Source organism: Metarhizium brunneum, chromosome 4 (assembly GCF_013426205.1).
Source record: "Metarhizium brunneum chromosome 4, complete sequence".
NCBI classification, from domain to species: domain Eukaryota; kingdom Fungi; phylum Ascomycota; class Sordariomycetes; order Hypocreales; family Clavicipitaceae; genus Metarhizium; species Metarhizium brunneum.
In genome coordinates, this window is record NC_089425.1 from 139,112 (window position 1) to 163,078 (window position 23,967).

The 23,967-nt window shown below is 22.9% G+C and overlaps 3 protein-coding genes across 3 annotated transcripts; 1 reads left to right on the forward strand and 2 right to left on the reverse strand.

Annotated features, from left to right (window-relative positions):
• Positions 1-556: 556 nt before the first annotated feature.
• Positions 557-1,213, forward strand: G6M90_00g067170 (uncharacterized protein; the record flags this gene model as incomplete). Its single annotated transcript, XM_014684097.1, has 1 exon — positions 557-1,213. One exon carries the CDS (start codon positions 557-559, stop codon positions 1,211-1,213), a length of 657 nt encoding a protein of 218 aa, XP_014539583.1.
• Positions 1,214-1,619: 406 nt separating this feature from the next.
• Positions 1,620-2,914, reverse strand: orsC_0 (Tyrosinase-like protein orsC; the record flags this gene model as incomplete). The annotated part of the gene is made up of 4 exons (XM_014684098.1): positions 1,620-1,741; positions 1,791-2,451; positions 2,505-2,658; positions 2,712-2,914. 4 exons carry the CDS (start codon positions 2,912-2,914, stop codon positions 1,620-1,622), a joined length of 1,140 nt encoding a protein of 379 aa, XP_014539584.1.
• Positions 2,915-21,493: 18,579 nt separating this feature from the next.
• G6M90_00g067190 (uncharacterized protein) lies at positions 21,494-22,855 on the reverse strand (the record flags this gene model as incomplete). Its single annotated transcript, XM_014683785.1, has 2 exons — positions 21,494-22,743; positions 22,789-22,855. The coding sequence occupies 2 exons, from the start codon at positions 22,853-22,855 to the stop codon at positions 21,494-21,496; spliced, it is 1,317 nt and encodes a 438-aa protein (XP_014539271.1).
• Positions 22,856-23,967: the final 1,112 nt, after the last annotated feature.

A 23,967-nucleotide genomic window follows, 5' to 3' on the forward strand; every position in this document is an offset into this window, starting at 1 on the left:
GCGATCGATAATGAAAATTTTCCAGCCGCAAGCCACATCAATAGCGTTAAAGACCCCCGGTCAATCGAGATGAAATTCGGAGCCGGCGGGTCAGGATACATATGATAGGAAACACTTATAGACGGGGGTAGATCGAGTCATATGGACCTCTCAGCTATTACCTCGATGCTTGGAACTGCACGGAATCCGAGGCGGGCCTAATTTATCGATTCGCTTATTTCTAGAGTTCATGCACATCCCATCCCCAACACGTGAGTCCGGAGATTGTGACGGCTTGACCGAACATGGTTCTACCATATTCTCGGTAACTTCGTCTATGCTAGAAACCGCCCACGACTAGTCGTCGTAAATTGGGCTCCGCTGGCATTTGGTCGCGGTAGTCAAGCTGTTTCTTTCCATCTTTATAAAATTTCGACATGTTCGCCACAGGCTAGACTTGAGTCCCAACCAACTCACAGTTACATCTTTTTTGCAAATACTCTCTGGCCGTTTCTTGAATTTTTTTTTCTTTCCAAAACTTGTAGTAACCTGCTCATTCTGCGCAATTGCCTAGACGATGATATACCTTGCCGCGCTCGCCGTCCTCTCCACCCTAGCTGCTGCCAACCCCCTTCTTCGTCGCCAAGACCAGCAACGAGCGGACGATGCTCTGACTCTTCGTGCCAACTTCTGTCTTCATCTCGATAAGCCAGAGTGTAAGGGGTTGTTTGAAAAGTGCAAGGCCGAGGGAAAATATGTCGAAGACTGTATTCCGCAGCATCACCCGACGTGTATGCAGGATGAATCTTCACCTTGCTCAAAGGCTGCTGTGCAGTGCCTTGCCGACCATAGTAAGGAGGAAGAGGCCTTTAAAGACTGCATCTTGGAAAAGGTGATGCCCGCGCCGGACACAGTTGACGATGCCGACAACGAGCAATCGGCCCCTAGTGGTTCCGGACAAGCTGAGCTTGCATGCGAATCGGCCAGTGTCGATTTCCAAGACACTTGGGTGGACAATAAATGCGGTGGAACAACTGATGCTGGCGAAACGACTGATGCTGGCGAGAGTAATAATGTGGCTCTGGAAAACGAGCCAGCGGCTTGCAAGGAGGCAAGAGACGCTTTTGATAAGGTCTGGGATGCAAATAACTGCGAGGCAGTACTAAATGCCGCCCTTGGCACCCCGCAAGGCGATTCAGATCCAAATGCCGTCTCTCTTGATGATAGTGATTAGGGGCCACGACATGTTTGGGTCATCTAGTGTATTTATGCGGGCACTCATTTTGTAGTCCTAGGTAGAAAATGGACACATTTTTAGGCACAGAGTAAAGACTATTATACCGAGAATAACTTATTGACAGTTATAGAGAAAAGTCTTTACAAAGTTAGCGTTCCTGCAACGAATATAGACTTCTATGTCTTGGTTGTGAGCTACTTGTGAAAGGTATGAAAGTGGAATAGGACTATTAACAAAGCAAAGAAATGTATTTACACGTAATATTATCATTATCTGCAAGTTCTATTGACGTTCTGCATTCTTTTCTTTAGTTGGTGCCAAGTCACGATGGCTCCTTGTCTGCTCCTCGCGGAATTATACCAAGACATGCTGTCCTATAGTCGAAAAGCCGCATTGCCCATGCTCAGCCGTAGATGTAGCACAAAATATTCTCAGTAGTGGACATGACTTGCTTAATTTTTACAAAGTCACCCGAGACATCTATGCGTAGGGTGTGATCGAGCGTCACATTCTCACTAGGCGGATCTGTACGAAGGTTAGCCAACGAAGGGAGCAGCCCGGAACTCGAACGTACAATTCTCAAAGGTGACCGTTCCACTCAGTGCATCTCGGCGATTTCGTGGATCCCTGCTCTGCCAGATCGCCCAGACCCGGTCCAACATGGCGTGGTGAAGAAAGAAGGCAGGATCTCCTGGAGATGTAAAAAGGTTGAGCTGCTCTGGACCATAGTAGAAATGGCCGCCGACATGGACGCCGTCGTCACTCTCAACAACACGGTTGAAAGTTTCCATGTTGGGACTATTCAAGATGAGATTCGTCACATTCTCGTACGAGTTCTGCTGGGCTAGTATAGGCATGTAAAAGTCGCGCTTCAGGCAACGCGGGTTCTGTGTAAGCTTGGCAGGCGTAGTTGCGCCCTCGTTGCTAGCATCAAGGTACAGGGTGAGGTTCTCAAATGGCCCTGAGACGCAACCGCCGCCTTCACCGGCAGCTCGCGTGAAGTATTGCACAGGAGGCGGGCCGCCGGGAACAGGCATGCGGTATTCTCCGTGGGGAATGGGCGCGCCATTTCCTGAAAGTGAGGCGGCTGATCCGTCAAATATTGTCGACTTTTGCGGATTCTCGATGTACTTGGGCCAGTCCCAATAGGGCAGGTAGCCTTTATAACCACATTCTTCTCGTAGAGCCGTCTCATAAAGATGAAGGAAGTAACGGTGCCACGGGAGGAGTAGACCCTTTTTTCGTAAGCTTTTGAAGCCAGTCGCCAGATTCCTTGGCATGTACGTACAGAAGCATGAATCTCAAGAGTTTGGTTCACGTGCGGGATAATAAACTCTTCGAGCCTGTTGTGTGCCAGGCCGCCGGGCTGCTTCGGTTCCTTTGCATGCAGACACTGCACTGCTCGTACGTAATCCAGGCGTTGGGCTTCCGAGAGCGAATCCCTGGGACAGGTTAGCGAAATCAGCTGACGGGTGTGGTGACGCATTCTGCACACCATTCCTGTCGGACTGCAATGTTTTTGCTTGTGCAGCCGGTTCTTCGCAGACCTGACAATACATTCTGCACATAGTCGACCTTGAGTTTGACCATGACGCCGGCGGCATCATTGGCGACACCTGATCCTCCCTTGTCGCCAAGCAATCGGCAATGAAGGCCGAGGATGGCACAAGCGGTCCGAAGAAGTGAAGGGATGAGCATACTTCTGATCAGAGAGCGACCTTTCTAAGTGTATAAGAAGGATTTAACTGTAATGTGTAATGGAAAGAAGTAGTGGCAGGTAGATGGATAGAGGACTACAATATCACTATATATACAACATCATGCATCATCACCAGATTTTACTAGGTCCCCTTCCAAGCTGAACACGGAACCAAGGCCACTGCATGTAGCCAATAAACTTGAATGTTGTACACTCTGGTCGGTTTTCCCGCTTTCTTGCCGGTGCCCCAACTACGATAGGCTTGGGCTGCAGCCGGTCAGAAAATTCGCCACATGGCGCAAAAAAGCAATGAAGATGTCACTGCGTAAGACAAATTGCCGCTATATCCGCGTCTGCACAATGATTCTGAGGTCCCGTTAGGGTCTCGGTTTACTCCGATGTGTGGGCTCTGACCCCGGACCTCGGCTCATGCAGCCACGCCTTGTTTGAATACCTCTTTGTTGTTCAGCTCGAGTGTATTTACCAAATGGCTACCTCCAAATTGTCCATTTGATACCAAGAAGAACGAAAATGTCAAGAGCATATACTCGTGCACAGGTTGAGACAAGCCAATTACAGAGCTGATTAGATACCTGACGTAGGCTGTGATATTTCTCATTGTACAACTATTGAGTCTGAAGTAGTCAGGGCTCTATCGATATATCTCTCTTTAACTGACCCAGTAAGCACCCTGGCGCGCCCTGGCGCGCCCCTTGATCGAATTCTTCATACTCAAGTGCCTCTTTCTTGGTGAAATTTTAATAATGGCAAACATACCTATTAGCTAACACTGCCTCTTAGCTTCTGAGAAATTGTATTATTGGGGCCTTGATTTCTTGAATGGGATAAAAGTGCATGCGATCACTTATAGCAAGAGGAATTAATGCCCATATATTACCTCAATGGGACGTCTTACTATTTTTAACACAGAGTATATCGTGCCGCTGTGGATCCGGCGCCGCCGGGTCTCTCCGCCGTCAGCAATAACGTTATTTGATATTTCTAGCCATGTGCGTCAGGGCATTGGTAGCGGCTTCAAAAGTCCTTTCTACTTCTCCATTTAGATATTTCTCCGCCCGCATACATCGGAGTTGCGCATACACTGCCGCACGTCTTCGCCAAATCCGGGCCAGTAGGATCACCCGCCGAGCAGCGACTGCATCACATTTCTTTGGGGGTAAACCATCAGAGCTGAATCGCGGGTCTACTATAGTGTTTGCCATGAATAATCCGCATTGTGGAATCCAAATCCGATACCATCCAGCGACATGCAAATCGGCCCTGTGACGTGGGATTGCATCATCACGTCGATTCCACGTTACATCCGCAATCCAGCCTACCCGACAGTATTGACTTCTGTCATGGCTTGGCTATTCCTGGCCAAGAAACGCCGTAGTAGGCAGTGTCGTTGTCAAACAGAAAATTTACTTCACGTACCGCAATGTGCTTATATTATGATTGCCGGACAGCCTAATAACTTGCTTGCTTTATCCGCACCCTCTATAATGCCTTTCCCTTCCAGCCTTGGTAGCAATGCATCGCAAGGAAGCAAAGATGTCGAAACCCGTGCAGACCGCTCGTTACTGTGGACAAGAGGTCGTGAGAGAAAGACACCCACACAAGAGAGAAAGGAATTGTATATATGTAAATAATAGGGCCGACAAAACGCACTAATATATTCTGGTAGATTAATAAAACTTGAGCCTTGCCAGCGCCTACGCAACAGTAAAGTGCTGTAATTAGAGGATAGAATACTAATACTAGTAATATTTACTAGGTTATACTTGTTTGCTATCTCGTGTAATCTGGCTTTTTAGGCCGGAATTAAATTTCTAATATATTTTAATTACTTAATATAATAAAATATAATAAAATATAATAAAATATTAAATTATTATAAAAAAATAAAAAAAAAAGGCTAGTTAATTACCAGGACCTACTAGTAATATAATTAATAGCTATACCTAGCTAATTTAATAGTAATATATAATTTTAAAAATAATATATATATTATAATATATTAAATTTACTAGCTTAAAAAGTAATCTATAACCTTATATACCGGCAAAAGTATATATATAATAATAATAATAACTTATAACTATATAAGTTATACCCTAAAAAACTTAAAGTAATCTAATATAATATAAATTAATAAAATCTATACTTAACTTTTATAAAGCTTATTATTTTCCTTATAATTACCTTATTTTACCTTTATATACCTAATTTAAATAAATTACTTTATAAATAATATAGCTACTTATAGGTCTCTAGTTTTATATTACTCCCTAAAGTACTTATTAATATTAGACTTAGTTAGTAGTTAATAACTATAATTATAACTAGTACTAAAAAAGGTAATAAGCTTAATATAAGTAAGTTACCTATTATAACTTTAGGGATTAAAGCTAATAAGCCTAAAAGGGTGTAATAGACTAGCTATACTTATAGTTATATATATATATTACTAAATAGTAAGAATAAACTTAAAGAAAAAAAAAAGAAAAGGTTTTATTTTCTTTTTATTCTTTTTAATATATTTTATTTTAACTTAAAATTTATTTATATTAGGTTTAATTTAATTTTACTTAAAGTTTTACTTAAATTTTAAGGTTTTTAATAACTTAAAGTTTATTTATATTAGGTTTAAGCTAGCTTTACTTAGAATTTTACTTAAATTTAAGCTTTTAGCTTAAGTTTATAATATACTTTTTTATTTATTTATATTATTAAGTAATCCCTTTTTTTTTAAGGCTAATATATATATACTTTATTTTTACTTTTATTTATTTTAGCTTTTTTATAAAATATAAAATAGCTTTTTTAAAAAAAATAAAAATATTTTTACTTATTTATTATAATTTTTTTTTCTTTTTTTTAATTATTTTAATATTTTAATTATTTTAATTAAAATTACTTAATTACCTTTTTATTTATACTTTTATTATTATTTTATTTTAAAATATTTTTTTTTAAGTTATTTTATTTATAAATATAAAAAAAAAAATATTTATTATTATTATTATACCTAATTTAATACTTTTAAATTATTTTTTTAGCTTTAATTATAATTATTATTTAAGTAAGTATATTATTAAAAATAATTTAAATAATAAAAATCTTTTTAATAATAATAAAATACTTAATTTTTATATTTTTTATTATTAATAAATTATAAATATAAATAAAAGAAAATATATACTTAAATTTAATATAATTTATAAAGCTTATTATAATACTTATAAATATTATTATTAAAAAATATATATTTTTATTAAAAATATAAAATTATATTATTAATAAAAAAAAATTATATGCTTATATATTAATAAGTAATATATTATATTTATAGCTTTTAAAAAAAATATAATTAATAACTAAAAAATATATTATATTAGATTTTTAGTTTTATTTACTTTTATTATAAGAAAATTTAAAATTATACTTAATTATATTTATTATAACTTTAAGGTAATTTAGGCTATTAATACTTATAATTAACCTTTTAATTAAGCTATTATTCTAGTAAATACTTTTTTACTTTTTAGCTAATATAAATAAAATTTATTATAAGCTAATAAGCTTATTTTAATTAACTTTTTTTATAAGTAAAGTAATATAATTACTTTTATTAATTAGATTATTATTAATTAATATAAAGTAATCTAGTAATAATACCTAATTATATATAAAACTTATTAGTTATATTAAGTTATTACTTAGTTTATAATCTTTTTTACTTATTATACTTTTTAGCTTTCTTTTTTTATTATTATTATAGCTTTTAATAAAAGTATTATTTATTAGCTTATTTTTTTTATTATTATTTTAGTTTTTAATAAAAACTTATTTTATAATAATATTAATTTTAATAATTAATATAATATTAATAATAAAAATAATATTAACTTAATTAATAATAATTTTAGCTTTAATTTATTATTACTTTTTAATATTTTACTTAATTTTAAAGTTTTTTAGTATTATACTTTTAATATTATTTAATTTTAAAAAGCTTAGATTAATTATTTTATTAGGCTTATTTTTATTATATATTTTTTAATTTATACTTTATTTAATATTTATACTTTTAGGTTTTATATTATTTATACTTTATTTAATACTTTTAATATTTTATATTAAATACTTTTAGCTCTTATTATTAATATTTTATATTATTTTAATATTAGCTTATATTTAGGTAATTTTAACTTATTTATTAGCTATTAATATATTATATATTATTTCTTTTATTTTATTATTAATTTTTTTAGTTTTAATTTTTTTATTTTTATTATATTTTTATTTATTTTAATTATTAAAAAAGTTAATTAAACTTTTTTTATTAAAGTTTTTAGCTTTTATATATTTAATTAAAATTTTATTATACTTAATTATTTTATATTTTATATTATATTACTTTTATTTTTTTTTTATTTAACTTAATTATAAAATATTAATACTTTTAATTTTTAGATTTTTTTAATTTATACTTTTAATTTAATTTTAATTTAGTTTTAAATAATTTCTTTTTAGTTTTTAATAATACTTAATAGAATTTTATTATAATAATATACTTTTTTATATTTATTTTAATTTTTATAATATATTATTTTATTTATTATTATATTTAATTTATATTTATTTTTAAGTAATATATATAAGCTAAAAGCTTTACTTTTCTTAGAATATTTTACTTAATTTATAATATTTACTTAATAATAAGTATATAATTTAATAGCTTTTTATTATTAATTAATACTTATTTATATTAAATTAAAAAGCTAAAATAATATTTCTTTTACTTTTTTTTTATAATAAAAATTTATACTTAGCTTATATTATTTTTATATTAATTTTAATACTTTTAAGTATATAATTTATTATATTAGTTTTTATTATTTTTTAATTTAAATAATTTTAAAAAAAAAATAAATAACTTTATATAGTTTTATTATATTTTTAAATTAGATTTTATAAATATTTTTTATTTTTATAAGCTTTTTTTTTATATAAAAATTATTAGGTTTTTATTTTATAATATTATAATTTAAATATAACTTAAAATTAATATAAATTTATTATTCTTATTTTTATTTTATAATAATATAATTTAAGTATAATATAAAGCTAATATAAGCTTATTATTTTAATAAATATTTTTTTAATAAGTTTTAAAATAATTTAATACCTTAATATTTTATATATTTTTTAATAGCTTTTATATTAATTAAATATAACTTTTTTATTTTATTAATATATTTTATTTATATTTTTATTTAAGTATATTTTTAGTTATTAAGATTTTTTTTATTATAAATTTTATAGCTATTTAATTATTTATTTTATTATTTATTTATATTAGCTTTAATTTTAGTTTAAAGTTTAAAAGCTTTTAGTTTAAAAGTAAATTAAAAGCTATTTACTTTAAAAAATTTATATAAAATACTAGGTAAATACTTTTTAAAATATTTAATTAAATAATTAATAATAATAATATTTTTATAATTTTATATTTTATTATAATTTAATTTAATTTTTTACTTAGTTTATTTATTTTAATATTATATAAGTTTAATTATATAATATTTTTTTTTAAACTTTTTTATAAATTATTATTATTTATTTATTAAGTTCTAAAATTATTATTAATTAAATATTATAATAATTTAAGCTAGATTAGTTTTTTTTTATAAGTAATTAATAAATATAATTACTTTATTTTTAATTAAAATTATAAACTTATATAAATAAAAAAATTTTTAAATTAAAAGTATATTAAACTTATATAAAGCTTTATTTAAGTTTATTTTAATTATTATTAAGTTATAATTATTTAATATTAATTAATAAGCTATAAAATATTTAGTTTAATTAAATTATTTAAAGCTAATTATAATTTATAAAATTACTTATATTTTTTAATTTACTTTTTTTATTTTATTATTTATTTAAAAGTAATATATTATAAAAAAAAGTTATATAATTCTTATTAATATATATAATATTATTTAAAATTTATTTAATTAATTTAATTTTTAATTTATAATAATTTATATAAGAAATTTATAGAATTTTTATTAATATTATTTAAAGTATTTTATATATATTTTAGCTTTTATTAATATTATAACTTTAAGCTAAATATATTTAAATAGCTAGTTTATAATAATTATTAAGTATTTAATATTCTCTTTTTTTTAGGCTAAAAGGTTTATTATAAAGTTAATTAAAATTTATAACTAGTATTAATTTATAGCTAATATAAGTTATAATAATTTTTATTAAAGCTAATAGCTTTTATACGTATTATAATAATAATAGTTTTTTATAAATTATATAATATTTTAAAATATTTTATTTTAATAATATTTTTATTATAATAGCTTAAAAGTTATATTTTTTTAAAGTAACTTATTAAAAAAAAATTATATATATATTATATTAAAATTATTATAAATAGCTTTTACTTTAAAACCTAAATATAACCTTAAAATAATAATATATTATATATAAAAAAAATATAATTTATAATTTACTTATAAGTATTTATATTTTAAAAAAATTTATAAGTATTTTTTTAAATAGCTTTAATATAATATATTATTATTTTATTATATAAAATACTTTAATTTTATAAGTTTTATAAATATAAGTTATTAAAAAAAATTTTTTTTAAAAAAAGCTTAATTATTTTACTTATTTTTTTTTAATTATTTTTATATTATAGCTAATTATTAAGTAATAAAAGCTATATATTTATAAGTTATATAATATTATTAAAATAAAATAATAATAAGTTTTTATTTTAATTTTATTTAAAAAATATATTTAAGTATTATACTTATAAATTAAATTTATATTAAAAGTAAAAATTAAATAAAAATAATATTTTAGCTTATTATATCTAATATTTTAATATTTTTTTTAGTATTATAAAATATTTTAGGTTTTTATAATTAATAAAAATTATAAATAAATTAATAATATTTTAAAGTTTTATTAATTATAATTTTAAATAAAAAATAATTATTAATAGCTTTTTATTATAAATTATATAGTTTTTTTTAAGGTTATTAGCTTTATAAAATAATATATTATTAAGTAAAATACTTTATTAATAACTTATAATAAGTATTTTTTTAAGATATTAATTAAATAATTTATTTTAATTATTATTTTCTTAATAAAATTTTATTATTTTAAAATTAAGTAAAAAATAAATACTTTTTTTAATACCTTAAAAGCTTTATTATACTTAATTAATTATTAAAAAAATATACTTTTTTTTAATAGCTTTAAAAGTAATTTTATAAAAAAAAAAAAGTTTAAAATAAAATTCTAATAAAAATTAATAAAACTTAAAAATTTTTAGATTTTTTTTTTATATATTAAGGGTTTTTAGCTTTATATAATTTTAATTTTTTTTAAGTTAAAATAAAATTTTTTATTTATATAAATAATAAACTTTAAGTATTTAACTTTTTAAATATAAAATATATACTTTTTTATATTAAAATATAATTTAATTATATAAAGCTTTATAAGTATATTATATACCTTTTATATATAATTTTTTTATAAGCTTTTTAAGTAAATAAAAATATTATTAAAATATATTATAATAAAATTATTTAAAATTCTTTTTAAAATATTATTAATATATTATTAAAATATTATAAAAGTACTTATTAACTTAAATAAGTAAATTAATTACTTAAAAAGTTTAAATTAAGTCTAAAATATAATTAAAAGCTTTTTACTTAGTATAATTTAAAGTTTATAAAATATTAATTAAATATTTAGTTTTATAAATTATTTAATTTTAAAAAAAAATATAATATTTTTTTAATAAGTAAAAGTAAATAATAATTTTATTTTATTATTTTATTTAAGGTATAATAATTTATATAAAACTATTATTTTTTCTTAGCCTTTTAGCTAATAATATTAGAGCTATAATTAATAAAAAGCTTACTTTAATTTATTTTTTATTTATTAAGTTTATAATTTACTTTTTAATTTTTAATAAATATTTTTATAATATATTATAAAATAATACTTATAATAAATCTAAGTTAATTTTATTTAAATATTACCTTAGCTATATATAATAATCTAGCTAGCCCTAATATAAAAATAGTTTATTTACTTTTTCTTAGTTAAAAAAATCCTAGAAGTTTTATAAGTTATAAAAAAGCTAAAATAGCTTTTCTTATTATTAATTTAAATTAGCCCTTTATATATATAATATTAATATTATTTTATATAAGCTTATAATTATTAATTAATACTTTTTTTTTATTTTTTAGGCTTATTAGATAATATTAGTAAATATTAACTTTATTATTAATATTATAAGCTTTTAGGTTTTTTAATTACTTAACTTTTAAATTATTAAGTTATTTATAATATTAATTATAATTTCTTTTTTAACTAATTATATACTTATATTATATTATATTATTTATAGTATTTTTAGTATAATATTTTATATAAGGCCTAGTATTATATATATTATTATTAGGGATTTTTAGCTATTTATATTTATTTTAAATTATATTAAATAAAAAATTAAAAAATATAACTTTTATTATATTACCCTTTTTTTTCTTATTTTTATTATAATATATATTTATTATTATTTACTTAATAAAATTAGGTTTAATTTTATATATTATATAAATTTTTTATTTATTATTATATAATAATTATAGTTTATATTTACTTAAATATTTATAAACTTTAAAAAGTTAATTAATATAAAAACTAAAAAAGGTAATATATTTATTTTTAATTTAATTTTTTTTAATTTTTATTTTTTATATAATATATTCTTTAATTTATAATTATTATTATATTATAATACTTTTAATAAAAAACTTATTATAAAAGTATTTTATTTCTTAATAACTTTTTATTTTTATTTATATTAAAAATAAGATTTTTTATTATTATTTTTTTTATATTAAATATTTATAAATATTATATAAAAAAAAATATATACTTTAAAATATAATAGCTTATAAATTTATAATATAAGTATTTTTTTTTTATATTATTAATTAATTATATTAATTAATACTTAATAAGCTTATTTTTTTTATTAATTTTAAAAGTAATTATAATTTATATTCTTTTTAGGCCTAGCTTAAAATTCTAATTTATTTATATTTATTATAATTATATTTTTATTATTATATTATTTTTTTTTAAAGTTTATATTATATTTATTTTATTTATTATAAATTCTTTTTTTTAATTATAATAATTTAATATTTATAATTATATTATAAAAGTAAGCTATTATTTTAATATATTTAAAATATAATATTTTTTAATTAATAATTTTTTTTTATATATATTTATTAAAAAATTATTATAATTTTATTAACTTAATAAAAATTTTTTATTTAAGGCTTTTAATAAATATAATTTTATTTTTAAATTAAATAAAAAAGTTTATAAATAATTTATTTTATTATTATTTTATTTAATTAAGCTTAATAAAAGCTATTTTTTTCTTATAAAAGTTAATATATATAATAATTAAATAACCTAAAAATATAGCTAAATTATAGCTAATTTTTTTATTATTTTTAAAGTAAAAAGCTATCTAGCCTTAAATTTTAGCTAAAAGGTTCTAAAAAATAAAAGCTTATTAATTATAATTATTACTTATAAATATTATATTTATAATTAGCTTATATTATATTAGGCTTTTTTAGGTTATAAATATAAATTTATTATTATTAAATAAAGCTTTTATTAGAATTAATTTATATTTTATTTAAAAGCTAATATAAATTAATATTATTATTATAAAAAAACCTTATATTATTTAATTTTTAAGGAAAAAATATTATTTAATAAGCTTATAAAGCTTTTATATTTAAATAATAATAATTTTTTAAAGTATTATTATAACGGCTAAGGTTCCTAAGGGATAAACTAGTTGTAGTTTATGTTAGTAAAGCTATTAGGGTAGTTAATCTAAGTAGTTTAGGTGTTATATTAGTAATAGGTTATAAATTATAATGAAGTAATTAGAGTTAAAGAGTTATAAGTAAAGCTTAGGTTAATATAATAATTATTATTAAAAGCTAAAAAGTTAAAGTTTATTTATAGAGTAAAATTAAGGGTTCTTATATATTATAATAGATTACTTTTCTTATTATAATGTTTTTTTTTGGATTACTATTATAATTATAATTCTACTTATATAAATTATAGTTTTTTTTATGATCTAAATATAATAGTTACTTTAATTATTAATTTATTATTTGCCTTGCTTATACTGCTTTATAGCTTATATAACTGGCTTAACTTATAGCTTACTTCTTATATATAATTAGGTTATAATATAATATCTCCTCTTTTATAATCTTATCTTTAAGACCTAAGTCTTATTTTATAAATAGCTTTATAGCTTTTTTTTTTATTAGTAAGTTCTTTTCTTTTTTTATTTTTTAGGATATTTTATTAATATTATATTTGGTTATATTTTTAAGCTAAAATTAAATATAAAAAAAGATAATAATTATAAATATATTAATTTTATTAGTATTATAAATTTATTTAATTACTTTATAGATATACTTTATACTTATTATTTTAAAAACAGTAAATTTTATTATATAATAAATAAGAAATCGTAATATAGTAAGTATATATAGCGTAGTTGCCTATATAATAGTGTTTTAGTAGCTTTTTCTTATAAGTGCTATTATAGCTCTTATTTTATTTATATTTTTTTACTAATAATATTTTTTAGTAATATGCTTATTAAAGTAATAAAAGAAATTAAAGTTAGAGAAGAAAAAGGCAGGTAATAAGCTATTAGAACTTTATATATAGCTAATTAACTTTTAGTCTTAGCTTTTTATAGCTATAAATTAATTAGCTTAAATATAAAAAATTTAGAATTATATTAAGAATAAGAGTTTAGAATTATTTTATTATAGTATAATAAAGTTAAATACTAAGAATAGGATTTTACTTGCTTTAAATACTTATAAGTATTAGGTAGTAAATAATTTAGGTGTAATAGGTATTCTTAAAAAGAGTAATTAGTTTACTTTTAGGTTAGGTAAGGAGTTCTTAGATTTAGGTCCTTTTATACCTTTTATGCTTTTTAGTAAAATTACCTTAATAGGTACTAGTACTTTCTTAGGTGCTTTATAGGTTCTTATATGTTTTTTTTATATTTATAGCCTTTTTACTTAATAAGGTATTAATATGTTTTATTTTTTATTTTTATATTTAGGATTTATTTTACTTTATATTCTTTATTATTTAAGACTTTAATGTTTTTTTTTATTAATATATTATTTAATACTTTTTTAACAAGTGAAATATATACTATAAGATGATTTTTTATAGTTTTTAATAATAAAAGTTTATAATTATTTATTAATATTTGTTTTTTAATAGTAAATAGTTTTAATTTTTTATAGTTTAATTTATTATTTAGTTATATTATTTTAATATTTTATTAGAGTAGGTAGATTATATTTCTCTCTTTAAAGATTAGGCTTTTTAGTTTTTTACGATTATAATATTATATTATTTTATTTTATATAAATTCTAATTTATGTTGTATTTTTTTATGTAATTTCTTTAGTTTATTTACTTATAATATTACTTATTTTACTTATAGTTTTTTATGTTATATTTAGAATACTTTAGGATTAAATTTATAGTTAGTATAGGCTAGTATTTACTTTATTAATTCTAATATTAAGCTATTATAAGCTAATTATGTTATAAGTAATTATTTAACCTAATTATTTTATTAATAATTAATATAATATTATAGATATTATTTAAGTATTTGGTTTAATCTTTTTATTTATTTATTTATTTATAGGTGATATATAGTGCTTAATTTATGATTTATTCTAAGTTATACTATAAGTATTTACTAAAATTTAGAGGTAAATATACTTTTTTTATTTAATATGATTTTTTTTAGTAGCTTATAATTACTTATTATTATTTATAAGAATATATATATAAGTTTTTTTATATTACTTGCTTTTTTATATAATAGAAAGTATTTATACTTTATAAGTTTATTTATAACCATAAATATATTATTATATTTTATATTAGTTATTAGTTTTTTTAATATTAGTAGCTTTATAATATAATTAAAAGCTATTAATTCTTATAGTTATATTAGTACTGGTAGTAGTTATAATTTTTTATATAGCTTATATTATAAAGCTTTACTTTTTTTGTATTATATATATTTATTAATAATTTTCTTAATTATTTTCTTAATTCTTAAGAAATTATATTATTATTATATTTTATTTAGTATTTTATATATTTCTTAGTATTTATAAACTAAGTATTTATGTATTTCTTTAATGTATTTTTTTTATAACTCTAGAGGTATTTAGGTTTTTTTATGGTATTTTAGGATAGTTCTAGGTTTTACGAGATATTCTTTTAGCGTGTTTATAAACCTAACCTTTTTTTTTGCTTATTATTAGATTTTCTTATATACTAGGTCTTTATTTTATACTTTTAGTATAGTATTAAGTTATTTTTACTAAAAATTACTATTTTTATTAATCTTAAGAAGTTATTCTATTATTATAGGTACTCTTATATTATAGTTACTTTTTTGGCTTAAAGTATTTACTTGTTTATTCTTAGATTCTTTTTAATAAATGATTTTATAATTAAATTCTAAGAGATATTTGGCCTATTAAATTTATTATTTATTTAATTATTATATTATTATAAAGTAAGAGATATTTTTATAATTAGTATATACTTTAACTTTATATTTACTTTTTATAAGATAATATTTAAATTCCTTAAAAGTATTAATAATTACTAAGAATTTCTTATTATAAATAAGGTAATTAAGTTTTATTTTATAAAGTTTCTTTAAGTAAAATATAATAAGGTATAATTTTTTATTATTATTTTATTATTTAATTTATACTCTTAGAGTAAAGTCTAATAAATTAGTTTTTAATTCTGTTTTTATTTTAGGTTAAAAGTTCTTAAAATAAGTTTAAATATAATAAGTTTTTTAATTTTATTAAAGGTATATTATACTTTATTATTTTAGTTCTATTATTTATTTTTCTTAGTAAGTTTATTTAAGGGTATTATGATTTTATTATAGCTTTTAATAAATTTCTTATAATAATTTATAAAGCCTTTAAAGCTTTATATATTTTTAATATTTTTTAATATTAGCTAGTTTTTTACTGCTTTTATCTTAGATTTTTTTATTTATATTTTATTTAATTATATTATATATCCTAGGAAGTTTACTTCTTGTGTATAGAACTTATATTTTATTAGTTTAATTAATAGCTTAGCGTTTTATAGTGTTTTTAATATTATATACATATGTTTTTTATGGTTTTTTAGGGTTTTTAAGAAGATTAGTATATTATTAAGATATATTATTATAAAGTTATTTAAATATTCTTATAGTATATTATTAATTATTCTTTAAAATATTATTAATATATTAGTAAGCCTTATTAGTATTACTAAGTATTTAAATAATCTAAGTTTTATTCTAAAGGCTATTATTTATTTATAACCCTTTTTTATTTAAATTAAGTTATATACTCTTTTTAGGTTTATTATAATAAACTAATTTATATTATATAATTAGTTTTATAGTTCTAATATTAATAGTAATAGTATTTTATTTTTTATAGTAATATTATTTAATTACTAATAATCTATTATTAACTATAATTTCTTATTTTTTTTTAGAATAAATATAACTAGGTATCTAGCTTTTAATATAAATGCTTTAATATAGCTTTTTATTAATATCTTATTAATATATTCTTATAATACTTTAAGTTTTTTTGCGTTTAAGTTATAAATTTTATGAAATATTATTAATTTTTTATTTATTAGTTTAATCTAATAATCTTATTAATTATATTTAAGTAATCTGGTTTTTAACTTTTTTATAAATAATTTTTTATATTTTTAGTATTTTTTAGGGATATTTTTAAGTTTTTCTTTTTTTATTATTAGGCTTTTATTACTTTTATTATTCTTATTTTTCTTTTTTTCTTTAAGTTTCTTATTTATATTTATAAGGTTTTTTTTTAAGATAATAATAACCTTTTAGATTTTAGCTTTTATTTTTTTATTACTTATTATTATTTGTATTCTGGTTTATAATATTATTAAGGTTATTATAGTGGATCTAATTATTTTAACTGCTTTTTTATTACTTATTTATTATTATTAGTTTTTAAATAACTTACTTAAAGGTTTTTTTTTTTTAGAACTTTATTTATAAGCTAAGTTATAATAAAATTTTTTTTTTTTTTTTAAATTTTATTAATTTTATTAGCTTAAAGTCTTATTTTACTTTAGTTAGCTTATTCTCTAGTTAATTAGTAGGTTACTTTTTTATAATTATAGGTATTTTAATACTAGGTTATATTCTAATATATTTATAATATTAAGTTAAATTACTTTTAAATAACCTTAAATTTATACTTTAAGATAATTAATTTCTTAGTTAATAATTTTATTATTATAAGTAAAAAGTTTTCTTTTAATATTAGTTAACTTATATAATGCTTTTTTATGTTTTTATAGTAGTTAGTAATAATTAATAACTTTAGGTAAAATATAGTTACTTATTATACTATTATTTATAAGTATATAAACGTGATGTTTTATAACTTTAACGTTTAATATTATCTTATTACTTTATTTACTTTTAGTTATATTAAGGGTTATTAGTATCTTTCTTTTTATACTAGCTTATAGCTTTTTTATAAATAGTATACTTTATTTTTTAAGTTATTTAGAATAGATTCTTTTATAATTTATTATTTTATTTCTTAGTATTATTTTATAAGTTTAGTTTTATTTTATAGGTACTTAAAGTAAAACTTATTATTAAATATTTAATATAAGTGGTTATAAATTTAATTTTTTATTTTTTTATGCTTTTTATATCTTAGGTTATTATAATTTATTATATATTTCTTATTATATCTAGGGTTAAACTTTTATTTATTATATTACTTATTTAACTTTTATTTATTATAATATATTAATTTTATGGTTTTTCTAGGGTTTTTTTATTTAAATATATCTAATACTTATTATATTTATTTATATATTATTAGTGTTTTATATTATTACTTATATTATTTCTTAGCCTTATTTATTATATATTTTAAATAATTAGGTAATAGGTATATTATATAATTTTTTATTTTATATTAAGGTAATTTAAGTAATAACTTTTTTTTATATATTAGGATTTTTCCCTTATATATATATTAATATTACTACTTATTTTTTATATATATATATAATTAATATATATCTAATTTATATATATTTATAAGATTTATATAAGCTTAATATTTAATAGGTATATTTAAATTAGGTTCTAAGATTATTATTTAATTATTATTAATTATTTTTACTTTTTATTTTAGGAGTTCTTATTTAAAGTATAATACTTTAATTAAATATCCTTTTATTTTAATTAAAAATATATTTAGTTATGCTTTAATTTAAAAGTATACCTAGTATATTATAAATGTGTATAATACTTATATTAAACGTGTATATTTTATATATCTTAGTAAGAGTTTAAGATTATTTTTCTTTTTTCTTTTTAAAAACTATAATATTTGGTTTTTTATTATTATAATAGTGTTTATTATTAGGATAAGAATTATAAAATGTTTTCTTATTAGTATAGGGAAATATTATTATATAACTTATTCTTATATAGCTATTAGCTTTATAAGCGTTTTTTTCTTACTTTATTTATTTTTAGATGCTTCTAGAGTATCTAGGATTATATTATTATTATTAATACTTATTTTTTTTACTTTATTTTCTGGTTTATTAAAGGTAGTAAGAATTTATATATTTTACTTTTTCTTATATTATTATTCCCTTTAAACCTTTCTTACTTTTACTTATTATTATACCTAATTAAGGATTTTTTAGTATAAGTTTTTATTTAAATATTTTAGTAATATTAGCTTTTAAAGTTTTTTTTATCCTGTTATTATAAGAGTTCTTTTCTTTATTAATTGTTTATTTAGGTCTTTTTATACTAGTTATTTAGCTACTTATAGCTTATTTCCTGTGAAGTTTATAGTTCTTTTTCTTAGTTTTCTTAGTTTTTTTAGAAATTATTTTTTTTTTGTTTACTACTTATATAAATATAATAGTTATTATTATAATAGAAGGTTTAGTTAAGGTTCTTATATTTTACCTTTAATTTAATAACTTTAATTTTTTATTAATTAATAGAATTAAGTTATTTTTTACCTTTTTTTAGTACTAGCTTTTATTTTTTCTTAGGTTTCTTATATTTATTAGTAAAATATCTTAGTTTTTTATAGTTATAGTATTTTTTTTCTTTTTATTATTTTTCTTAATAATATTAAGCTTTATTTATTTAAGGTTAAAAGTATAACTATAAGTAATAGGTTTATTATACTTTTTATATTAATTAGCTTAATAACTCTTTTCTTTAGTAAGGCTTTAGGTTCTTTTACCTTATTTTTTTTATATGTATTATTAATATTATTTATTATTAATTTATATTATTATAATAATATAGTTTAATAAGTTATTTAGTTTATTCTTTTTATAGAGTTTATTTTTAACTTTTTCTTTAAGTCTTTTATAAAAAGCTAATATAAAAGGTTTATTCTCTTAGTTAAGCTAAGATATAAGTTATTTAAAGTAAGCAGTATAATTAGATACTAATCCCTTTTATTTAAGCTTATTAATATAGTACTTAGTAATTCTAGTTTTATTAATTATTTTAAAGGCTTTTTTAATAGCTTTTTTAAATTTATTATAACTTTTAAAAATAATATTAGTTTTTTTTTTATAGTTATTTTTTTTTTATTAAGGTAATCCCTTATAATAAGTTTAAACTATATAAGTATTACTTTTATTATATATTTTTTTATATAAAGTACTTTAATAAAGGATTTTTTTATTTTATTTAAGAATTATTAGTAATAAATCTTAAGTTAAGTAAGAAATTCTTAAAGTATACCTAGGGATTTATTATATAGTTTTAATGCTTTAGGTTTAAAGATTTCTCTTAAGTTCTTTTTAATTATAATAGTAATTATAACTTATTCTTATTATTTTTCTTTTATTTATTAAACTTATTCTTAGAGGTATATAATTTTAATAAGTATTTTATAAGTAAAAATAATTATTAGTTTTTCTTAGGTTTTATTTAATTTAGATATAATAATAGTTTTATATAATATTATATTAATAGTTATTAGGTATTACTTAGAGTAATATAGTAGTAGTTTAAATAAGAGCTTTTAATATATAATAGCTAAGGTTTTTAAGAGATAAATTAATTATAGTTTATATTAGTAAAGTTATTAAAGTAATTAATTTAAGTAGTTTAGGTGTTATATTAGTAATAGGTTATAAACTATAATTAAGTAATTAAAGTTAAAGAGTTATAAGTAAAGCTTAGGTTAATATAATAATTATTATTAAAAGCTAAGAAGTTAAAGTTTATTTATAAAGTAAAATTAAGAGTTCTTATATATTATAATAGATTACTTTTCTTATTATAATGTTTTTTTTTAGATTATTATTATAACTATAATCCTGCTTACATAGATCACGGTTTTTTTTATAATTTAGATATAATAGTTACTTTAATTATTAATTTATTATTTGCCCTGTTTATACTACCTTGTGGCTTATATAGCTGGCCTAACTTATAGCCTGCTTCTTGTATACGACTGGGTCGTAACAATTATAATATTACTTTAAAAGCTATTAATTAATATAATATTTTTAAGTATAAATAAGCTTAGTTTTATATTAATTATTTATTTTATAAAGTTATTTATAATAAAATTTATTTTTTATAATAAATTAATTATACTTATAATTATATATATATATTATTAAATAATAAAAATAAACTTAAAAAAAAAAGGTTTTATTTTTTTTTTATTCTTTTTAATATATTTTATTTTAATTTAAAATTTATTTATATTAGGTTTAATTTAGCTTTATTTAAAATTTTATTTAAACTTTAAGGTTTTTAATAGCTTAAAGTTTATTTATATTAGGTTTAGGCCGGCTTTGCTTAGAATTTTACCTAGACCTAAGCCTCTAGCTTAAGTTTATAATAAAGGGTAATAAAAAGGCTATTATTATAAAAAATATTAATAAAAAGAGGGATATATTATTAAAGGCTAAAAATACTAAAAAAGTTAAAAAACTTAATAAGGTAGCTAAGAAAGTAAGAAAAAAAGAAAAGATAAAAGGGAGAATTAAGAAAAATACTATAAAGCTAGTTAATAAAAAGTAGCTTTATATTATAGTTTTCCCCTATATTATAGAGAGCATATAATAAAATATAATAAAATATAATAAAATATAATAAAATATAATAAAATATAATAAAATATAATAAAATATAATAAAATATAATAAAATATAATAAAATATAATAAAAGCTTAAAATAATTATTTAATTTATCTAATAATAATTTTTAGTATTACAGGTACTTAGTTTTCCTTAAGGCCTTAAGAGACTAAAAAGGTCTATTTATAGTCGTATCAGAGCGTGCCGAGACACTAAAGTCTATCTCCGCCGGCAACTGATCGATGGCTGAGCAGATTTTCTTGAAATGTTCAGGCATCCAGAGGTCATAGATATTTTTCGTGAACCGATACGCTGTCCATTTCTCCTTGCCATCCAGCGCCGTAAAGTCAAATCTATGAATTAGGTGGCGAAAGTATTTGGTGTCCTTTCCGTCAATGACTGGATAATAACCATATAATCTAACTGAGCAATAATCGTGTGAGATGGAGAAGGACAGTATCTGCCGGTGAAGCTCCTCTTCGCGGTTCACAAGACGGAAGAGCTCGACAATACCCCGTGCCGCAAGCGTCATGGTATGAGCGTTCTGGAGGTCCCCGTCATCCAGTGCAGCGGTCCCGCAGTTTACTTCGCAAGCAAGGAATGGGAAGTACATGTAATAAGTAGCCATAAAGAAGGATAAATCGCCAGCGATAAAATCACCAACAAACGGCGATAACTTATTAAGCTGGTCCTTAGTGAAGGCGTCTCGCCTGAATCCAACAGCATAATCTGGCTGTGGGCGCGTCCCTGTTAGGGGGATTGAGTTATCCCATCCCTCATTAACAGTTTCCACGAGGTTCTTAAGGTGTATAGCGCCCATCGTAGCCAGTCTTTCGGCTGAAGGGACAATTAATCGGGAAATATCTTGGATGATCCGAGCCTTGTTCCTACTATGAATCTTTTGACATGTCGATTCGAATCTGTCGTTGTCGAAGAGTGAGTTTTCGGGGACCGGCTGGTTGTTTTCAAGGAGGTTCTCGCAGAGTGTTTTACTTCCGCCAGTAACGTCTAGTTTTGATTTGTGCATAAAGACTCCCTTTGTCACAAGTAAGGTCTCATAGCGCGAATCTTGGTATGGTACACTCTTTTCCTCTCGCGGCCTTTGATCGCTTGGGGTCGTAGATGAGGCAGAATATGATCGCTTGCAGCGTTTCCGCGCCAACGCGTGCTCCATACCGGCCATAGGGTCGGGCGGCCAGTGACCTTGTCGAACCCAGAAACCGATTGGGCTATCCGCCGCTTGGTCGGGTCTGTCGTCAATGGATGGTGTCGGTCCTCGTGGTCGCTTTGTGGTAGGTTGAACTGCCGGACCCTGTGTAGTATCAATGGTTCGTTTTCGATCTTTGCCTTGGATCGCGGGTCCCTGGGACGACTTGGGAGATGTGTGTCGTTGACGTTTGCGCCTCGGAAAGTTTTGACCTGTTGATTGTTAACGCCGTCCTACGGACACGTCATAAAACATACCCTCTTCCTGCAGAACGTAGGTCTGTTTTGCGGCTCGCGCGGCTCGCTGGGCTCGAGTTTTGGTCATGGTGACGAAAAGATGTTGGAAGGATGCTGGATGTATTCATGACTGTCGCACATGGAGAAGCGATGAGCGGCGTCGGTAGACCCGATGCGCTGCAATCCACAGTGACCAACCATTACGCGCGCGCCTCCTTGCGCACGTCAAGAGCTCGACGGCAAGATGATGGGTGAGGAGCGGCACCAGAGTCTCGTCACGCGAGGATGACTTTGGTCATGCCGAGCTCATAGGTAGCAGTCGGCCAGGAAGGGTCGTGGACACAAGACCGACTGGATTGTGCAGAGGTGAGGATGCAGTCAATAGCATCTCATTACGCGCCCGGCACCGGGAAGCGGAGATGGAGGAGAAGTGAAATGTCTCGTCGACGTTGAGCAAGGAAATGTCGAGCTTCGTCACGGGCCCTTCCGAGCCAATCAGTGCAGGGAAAAACCGGGCCTTGCCTGGCTGACTGCTCGCCGGACGGTTCAACGTTGAATGCCACTTAACGCTTCCTTGTACCCTGCCCCAATCCTTGAATATCTTTCAGGGTTGGCCTAGCTCATATCCAATGTCCAAGGAAAGCATCAAACCCCTCAACCCTCAATCACCCGGTTGGTTTTGCCCTTGCGTCCTTGGTTGTAGGCACTCAGATATCGATATATTCATCGCTGGCGTCTCCCAGATGCGCCAGAGTATAATGTTTAATAATTTTATAATTTTATTTTAAACAAATAAGAAAAGAAAGTAAACCGCAAAAGCAACGCCTTACCCGCGCAGGCAGACGGTCGAAAAGGGCAGCCAATTTGCAGCAACCGACTTTATAGTTGAAGTGTCGATATTTTCTTCCCACTACACGCGTCAAAGTCATTGGCCTCATTTAACAGCCTCGGCGTTTGTCCATCCCTGCTTTGTAGTTGGCCCAGTTCAACCTCGAGTCTAATTCAAGCATAGACGGCATAAAAGATTTGTATCTAATATCGGCATTCTACAGATTTACTCTCTACACGTAACACATTTGATATTTGCCAATTTCATCGAGACGTTACTAGAGAATAGTTGCGAAACCGGGATAAATAGCCGGTACGTTGTTTATTTGAGACATTACAAATATCTTTTAGAAAATACTTGAACATTCTTTT